Here is an 8,036-nt window from a genome sequence, read left to right on the forward strand (position 1 = left end):
AAGTATCGCTGTAAAAAAAACTGTGTAGAAACTCGTGTATTAATTGTAAGTTCTATAAACCAACAATAGGTGTCGACTGAAATCTTATGCAATGTTGTGAAAGAAAAATGGGAAGTTGAATGGTTTTCCTTTATTTTTTGTATCTCTAGGTCATACTTTACCAAAGATACCATTGCACTACTTTTTTATAATTTATGAAACAGTTTAGTGTTATATGTGAGATACCAATGGATGTAATATGTGAATCACATTGCTTTAAAATATAAATCTTTATTTGTTCAAAGCACACAAGGATTGTAAGCATTACGTTTAAGGTTCTATTCATCGTGACTATTTTAAGAGCTCTCGAAACACTCTGCCCAAGACAAGAATTTTATGAGGCAATATCAAAATAGTTTGCTGCAGGAGAACCTGACCAAAATGATGTTTATTGGTCCATTTATTGACTCCCTTGGAGGCAATCAATTTCTGTTCAATATAAATCTCATTATTAAAGTGCTGGGCGGATTAAGTTCTCCTTTTTTGTACTATATCGTGCCCCCACTGGACGTGCGTTGAAATTGCTGAAAAGCCACAACAGCAAACATTTCAACCGATGACCAGGAGGCGAAAGTGTGTTGGTGGGCGTGGCACACTATCGTACGCGCCGTCGAACAGCGAAAACTTTTATTAGTTGCAGCGTGCTCCCTTCCCTGGCTTCCCCATCTTCCATCAGAACTCCATAGCGAGTAAATCAGTAAACGATTTTCTTTATAGTGCTGAATTTTCGAAGCAATTTCTTCTCACATTTTTTTTATTTTTCGGCACGACGGCAAGAAACTTTTATTTTAAACCAAGCCAAAAGCCGAGATTTTCGGACGCTTTATTTATGAACTCTGCCCGAAGAGTCGATGCGCCTCACATATCCCTTTCATACATTGCAATCGCATCCTTTGTGCCCGGGTAGATATTTCAGGCACGTAAGCATTAAATTTTTTAGCCACACAATATGCTCATTGTGCCACTGATTTTAGCTTCAAGATATACCACCGTATATACGTATCTCGGCCAGCTTCTGCCGAGCATGACAAAAGAGCAATGAAGCCTATTTTGTAGCTGCAAAGTTTGCCAGGTTGAATGAAAAACTTTATTTAAATATATACCTACCTACAGTGGAGGTGAAAATGATAGCATTGGAAGTTATGCTATTCCTAACTATTAAATAAATAGGTTTAATACATTCCAAACATTTTAACCTTTAAGATTTTCAAAGAGAATTTATTTTACTCTTTGTTGTTTTCATTGTGTATTTTAAAGATATAATATCTTTAAGGATGCTGTATATCTCGTTACGCTTTCCATCTGTTCGGTTATGTAGCCCGCATGAAAAGGACACCAGCTTCTAATAAAGTTTCACTTGTTAATAATAAACTGTAGAGTATTTTTAGCTATGTCCCCGAAAATAAAGGCCAGCCAGGAGTGTAATTAGTGTAGTAAGCCTTTCCTCACGGCTCGTCGCGCCCGGGGGGCAAACTAAAGAACTAAGGCCTCCCCGCCTGACATCGTGTCGTATGCGTAATGGAGCTTGGTGGGCTCCCGAAGTTCTCCTGGCGCCCCAATCCCCTGCTTTTGGCCACCGGCATGTGAAAAACGTGTTAATCCACGAACTAATTTGATGTTAATGTGGGGGGCTGGTGGGTCGACAGGTCGGGGGATTGGGGTCGCCGGCACCCGGCTGACTTAATTGTTTTTCAGCTCACTTTACACTCCACCGTCGTTTTTGTGGGGCTTTAAGAGCCAGTCCAAGTGGCCGGGCCATTAGAGCGTAAACAAATTATTGCCGTACAGAGAGAAATATTAAACTCACGTAGCTTTCATAGTTTTCTTAGTTGATACTATCAGTTTTAGTGATTTTTAAGGAAGGTGGGGTAAGTAAATATGTTATTTGCATTCTTTTTTATTTTCAGAGCTCATTAAATAATAATCTTAAATTAAGAAAATTCAAATAGTGAATGATTTTTTTTAACACTTTCAAGATTATATTCTCTTTATTTAAAACATATATTAATATGATAATTACAAATATGTAATGACAATTTTCTCAACGTTATTAGGATGATTTTTATTTAATTTTAAATATATATTAGTATTACAACTTTTGATATCTTTGAGGCACGGAAAAATATATGAATCAGAAATACATGATATTTTTTAAAACAATTTAAGATTATTATTTTTCAAACATATAATTTTATTATACATTTATATATCTTTGAAGTCGAAAATTTTATTGAAACTCAATAGATAATAACAACTTTTTAGAACTTCTTTGCCTAATTTAATTTTTTAATTTAAAACAGACTCTGATTTTTCACCTTTTTTCTTCTCTCAGTGTATTGCTAAGACAACAACCTGGGCAGCATTAAGCGAGCTGCGAATTAGTTGCGTCTTAAGGTCCTTCTTTTCTGCATATTCAGCAGGTTTCGAATGGCGTCGGGATTACGGAGTGACTCCCGCGTCCCCAACTCCCGCTTTTTCTGGATGGCAAGGCGACCGCCCGTCGCGCTCGATGTGCTCAAAATGAAATCAGTGAAATGGTGGAAATTAAAAAATAACGAGATAATTAAAAGCTACCCCCGCAGTTATTTGCGTGTGTGTCTCTTGGCTCACGTAGCGCTGCTTAAGTGGCGGCATTCAGGCTGGAACCTCGCTGGGTGGGTGGTTCGGTGGCTTGCCCTTGCATTTGTGGGTGGGAGCATGGGTGGCTGGGTGGTTGAGTGGTCATGGGAATCCCCCACCCACCCGGACACACACACCCACACACACGGCCAGGGACAGAATGAGCCGTTTTAATCCTGCCATTTACTTTGTGCCACAATGCTCGTTCATGTTTAATGTCCTTTCATTCCGCATTTGACTCGAAGCTGCTTTTGTTTTTTTGATTTCCTGTTGTTTTCGCTTTCGTTTGTTTCTGTTGTGAATTGTTTGGCTTGCCCATGCTGTGCCAAAGAGGCCTGGTTTTGCTGGTATTTGATAATTGCTTTTTGAGGTTTCTGTCAAGATGCTTGGATGCCAGCAAGCCTGGAAAAACAAACTAATCAGGTACGAGATGGGATTTCTAATTAAAATTGCTCTAAAAGGTGTTGGACAGTTTATGTGGCTCTCAGCTAATTTGCAATTTAATTTTAACTAAATACAAATTGATATATTGGGCCCTTGCATTAGTATCTACACATTAGCATTAGTACAGACTTTGGTTATTACAAATTCTGAGCCAAACTGATTAATGATAGCAAACTCGCATTAATTACAGGAATTAGTGCTAATGAAGGGCTCTACAACATCACACCTGCATAAAAAATACATAAAAGAATAAAACCGATTGTTAAATTACCTTTGTAAAATACGTAAAAAATATATATTTTTATTTTTGCCAGTATGAAACAAATTATACAAACTTCGTTTCCATTTCAATACTTAATAATTATTATAATATAAATTTGTGTAATATTAAATATTTCTTTTAATATAGCTGCTTAGTTCATATTGCCACAGAAAGGGTAAAATAAAAGTAAACAAATGAGCATAAATGAGCATTTATTTGAAAAATTATGCAATAATAACGTGTAATATCGTTTTACAGTGAACTCCATTGGGGGTTTTTTCCTAGGAAAGGGTTTGGTCAGTCTGGTAAATTACAACAAATATTCATTACGCTAAATGTGCATAATTTATATTGATGTGAATTTAAACGCTTTAATTATTAGGACTTTTTGTTTCGAGTTTCAGTCCGACACTTGCCATAAAAAGCATTTTCCCGTCTAAACTGATGGAAATAATGCAAAAATGATTCAACTCCATGTATTGTAATGCCCATCGACTGCCGTTCAAAGGCGGTTAATGAATTTTCAAATTTAAATCAGCTTGCATTTCAATAAAACTCAAATAACCTGCGGGCGAACAAAGAATAACCCTTTGCAGCCATTAAATCAACGAGTTGTGGCATTATTAAATGCAAGCGATTTAAAGTTTTTGCGACTACATTGTGGCACAATTGTTGTTGTGCACATGAATGGCGGGTAAACTGTTTAAATAGACCATTTCACCGCTACTGATGAAGTGAACTATCCATGTCACTTGATTACGCTGCGGTGTAATTAGTCAGTTTGGCCGCCAAAAAATGTCCCTGGCTGGAAATGGGACCAAACGTTTGTTAATTAGCAAACGCAAATACACACGTGAGTTTGCCGGGATGTGTGACATAAATCGAACTGACGGATGGCTCAGCTGGGCCGTGAAAAGTGGGCTGACAACGAGGTGGGCGTGGCCGGGTGCAGGGGTGGCTTACCCCTGACATGCACATGGCCAAAATGCACAGCTCGACAGAATGTCAGCCAGCCGAGCTTCTTCTCACCCAACTTGTCTAGGTGCGGAAATGTGTCGAACTCTGCCATGTTGCGATACGACAAAATTGGGTCGCATTTCAAAAAATTTTCGACTCTGCTGGCCAGTGAGATGCGGGCCCATAGAGCTGGCGAAAATACCGGAAAGTACCCAAAAATTGGGTATCAGTTGATAATAAAAGTTACAATTTAATTACTTAGTCAGTACTTAAAGATTTTGTATCTTAAACTAACATACCTCATTTATAAAGTTCATTTTAGTATGTTAGGATCAGGGTTAGGTCCTCAATTAAATGTTATTTACTACCTTATTGATTGTACCATCACATAAAACAAAAATATTTTAAAAATTTTAAGAATTCAAAGAAAGTAACCTTGTTCTTTCCAACACTTCTGAGTCGAAAAAGTGGCTAAAATGTCAACACAAACAGGGAAGACGACAAAGTGCGCAGCTTGCATATTTCTCGATGAATCTGTATGCGAGTGTGTGCGTCTGGTTATGTGATTGTATCTGTGTGACTTTGCTTTGACATTTCAACTTTGCCCCGACCAGGCTAATGCAATGAAAACTTCCAGTTTGCCTTAGTTTTCGGTCGTTTTTTCGATGCTCGCCGGACTGTTTCTGGCTGCCTTTAAGTCGGAGAGACGCCAGATGAAGCCGAAATTGCAATTAGACGTACACAGTTTCATAATCGGAGTTCGACAAACTGCAGTCCGGCAAACCGACAAAACGGGACGGGCTATAAATGTCCAGCCGCTGGCCATTCGCAATCAGAATTTATGCTGACTGCAAAGAGCTGATGTCGCAAAAATAAAGCCTTGCATAGCTCAAGACGCTGCGAGTTATCCTTCAAAGGACCACAGAGGACACTCCTGCGAAAGACAAAAAATATACCATTTGTTTTTAATGTTAAAATAAATCTTGGCTACATTTTAAGTATTTTTTAAATGTTCCCTTAACTAAAAACGAATTGATACTAAACTGATATTCTCTGTAGTGCTTTAAAATATTTTAACAATTTTTTTAGCGTTTCATTTACTTAAATCATAAATCAGTCAATTTAAATATTCTATTTTACCAAGTCTCCCTGCTGTGCAGCATCAGTGAATCCTCGTTAAAGTCTTCTGACAAAGTTCCCTTTAAGAGCTGCCAGCCGCTGGTTTATTGAATCTGGGGGAGCTTGAAGTTTCCTGATGCCCAAAAATAGCCCAACCTCGAGCTGCGCTCGCATTGTAAAAGTTTGCTCCTTTTTTCGGGGGCGCTCTGCCATTTTTATTTGAGTTTTCACTTACCTGGCGCTTAAGTGTTTCTGCTACCAGGCCATTTGCCATTTGTTTCGTCGATGTGAAAAGTTTTTGCGAGCGACTTGTGTGCGGGCTACTTTTATGATTATTGCCAGCCTGCCAGCCTGCCAGCTTGCCAGCTCAACCTTGGCGAGAAAGTATCTTCTGGGCAAAGTATCTCGTATCTGGGCGCTGTGGGCCTATGCCATACTTAAGCCTTAATGTTAATTTTAAGCAGTTTGCCCATAAGCTTTTGATTTAAGGCAGCCACAAGGCCGGCTAGGAAGGGATTCCTTTTATTTTTGCGTTAGGGCTGCGGACTTCTTGGCGTGCTGCCATGCCGCAAAGTATACACCAGACATGGACGCGGACATGGCAGAACATTGCAGCTCCAATTGCAATTGCAATTGCCACCCCCAATCCCAAACCCATTCCCAATGCCAATCCCTAACCATAACCACCAGCCCATGTGCAGCTGCTGCCCGTGTGGAAGTGCACTTCACTTTGTCTAATTGTAAAATAAATAAATGAGATAAAAACGCAAAGTGGCAGGGGCGTGTAAAAAATGCAAAGGGAAATGAAAAATTGCGCTCGAGTTGTGTGCTTCCCAAGAAAAGGGATACACTGGGGGGAAAAATGCAGAATTATGAGCCCAGTAAAATTATTGCGAAGTTAGCTTAAATAGCCAAACAATTTCACTAAACAATTTGAACTAAATTTATTTAAAGATGTTTTCATAAAAACAATGTAGCCAAAATATTTCAGAATTATTTCATCAACCTATTTAAAATATTTCCTGGACATTTTTCAAGACCTAACGGATGACAAAGCTAGAATTAGACATCTTAGTGTGAAGGACAAATCATGTGTCTTTTGTTTGTTATATATTCTAGGGTTTATATTCTAGGGTTTGTATCATTCAAAATGCTTTAATTAACTTAGATGACACTACATTTAAATTCAAAAATTAAATGAAAGCTATTCAGTTTGAGTATTAAAGATTAAAGACTACATAAATTATTTTATTGAAGTACTTTTTAAGGCTAGATTTTTTACACCAATATACATACAATCTTTTTCCAAGAATTACACCTAAATTTAACTTTTCAGCACCTTTAAAAAAGTGAAAGCATTGGAATTTTTTGCTCCTCGTGTACTCTACTGCCACTGCTGCTTAGACTCATGAGTCCTGGTAAGCAGGGCTCCGTGGGGAGGGCTGTCGAAAATAATAAATCAAAGTGACACATTGAGAATGCAAAGGGCCGGGCCCAGGCCCAGACCTACACTTCTCCACTCCTACCATCCTTTTTTTCCTTATTTTTTTGCCTTTACCCCACCTGGCCAAAAGACAAAGCGAGTGGAGCTTTCAATTTCAACGCTCCGCAACGCCAAGACTGACGTTTGACAGACACAAGACGCTGCAGCAGCAAGGAGTGCACCTTTGGAGGGAAAAAATAAAAATAAGGACTGCAAAAAATGGAAAATAAAAGTATCTGGAGCGGGCGCAGACACTTTACTTTGCGGGGAGCGTTGGGGCACCAACATCAACCCTTCCGTCATTGTCAGACGGAGGAGGCGGGCGGAGTTGCTCGAGTACTTTGCGGATAGAATAGCTTGCTGTCGCAATTTAGATAAATTTTAATTTTAATAAAGTGTTTGCTCTGCTCTCCTCGGCCACTCGAGCGGATACTCTCGGCATTATGAATTAATTATCGCAACAGTCGTTCCACGGCTTTGCTTGCGGTATTTTGCATTTTCGCCGGGCCGGCAGACGGGGCGGCTTCGGAGGTATATCATAGAAGAGCCCATCCACTTGCCGGATGCTCTTGCAGGCCATGCCCTCCTCGAGGGCCTCCGTGATAACCTTGTGGCAGACTTCGCCCGGAAATCCCGTCTTCCGCGTCACAAAGGTGGCCAGACCACGCAGGGAGGTGCCCGTGTTTGCATCCCGTAATCCCGCCAGGATGAGCTCCAGGGGCGTGTTAATCGTACGGTCGTAGTATATCAAAGCCATGTGAATGTGATTGGAAAAACGTAAATTTTGAGCTCTTAACAGAATGAAATATGTATCACTTTATAGGCTGTCAGCACACTTAGAAAAAAATACGTGTAAACGGAATTTGTTATTAAAAAATATATATACGTTTAATAAAGTACAAATAGGCAAGTTGTGTAGCTTTTTTAAGAAATATAAGTCAATTTTTTTGATTTCTGGTGCGGTATCTTAGTAAATAATACATTCTGAATAAAATATTTTATAACAAGAAAGGGTTCAAAATAAACTTAATTTTGGGAAACTTATTTTCTCAAAATTATTGAGGATTGCTTTACAATTTTTGTTATTTTTTTCCATTGAATAAAGCCATCTGC

At 39.0% G+C, this 8,036-nt stretch overlaps 1 protein-coding gene across 1 annotated transcript; it reads right to left on the reverse strand.

Moving 5' to 3' along the window:
- Positions 1-7,292: 7,292 nt before the first annotated feature.
- LOC108024466 (uncharacterized) lies at positions 7,293-7,749 on the reverse strand. Its single transcript, XM_017094384.3, has one exon. It carries the CDS (start codon positions 7,678-7,680, stop codon positions 7,372-7,374), a length of 309 nt encoding a protein of 102 aa, XP_016949873.1. The 5' UTR covers positions 7,681-7,749; the 3' UTR covers positions 7,293-7,371.
- Between the last annotated feature and the right edge of the window lie 287 nt (positions 7,750-8,036).

This window comes from Drosophila biarmipes, chromosome 3R, assembly GCF_025231255.1.
Source record: "Drosophila biarmipes strain raj3 chromosome 3R, RU_DBia_V1.1, whole genome shotgun sequence".
NCBI lineage: Eukaryota > Metazoa > Arthropoda > Insecta > Diptera > Drosophilidae > Drosophila > Drosophila biarmipes.

Excerpts from the sequence above, each read along its gene's own strand:
- LOC108024466 (XM_017094384.3), bottom strand. The coding sequence starts at position 7,680 with ATGGCTTTGATATACTACGACCGTACGATTAACACGCCCCTGGAGCTC.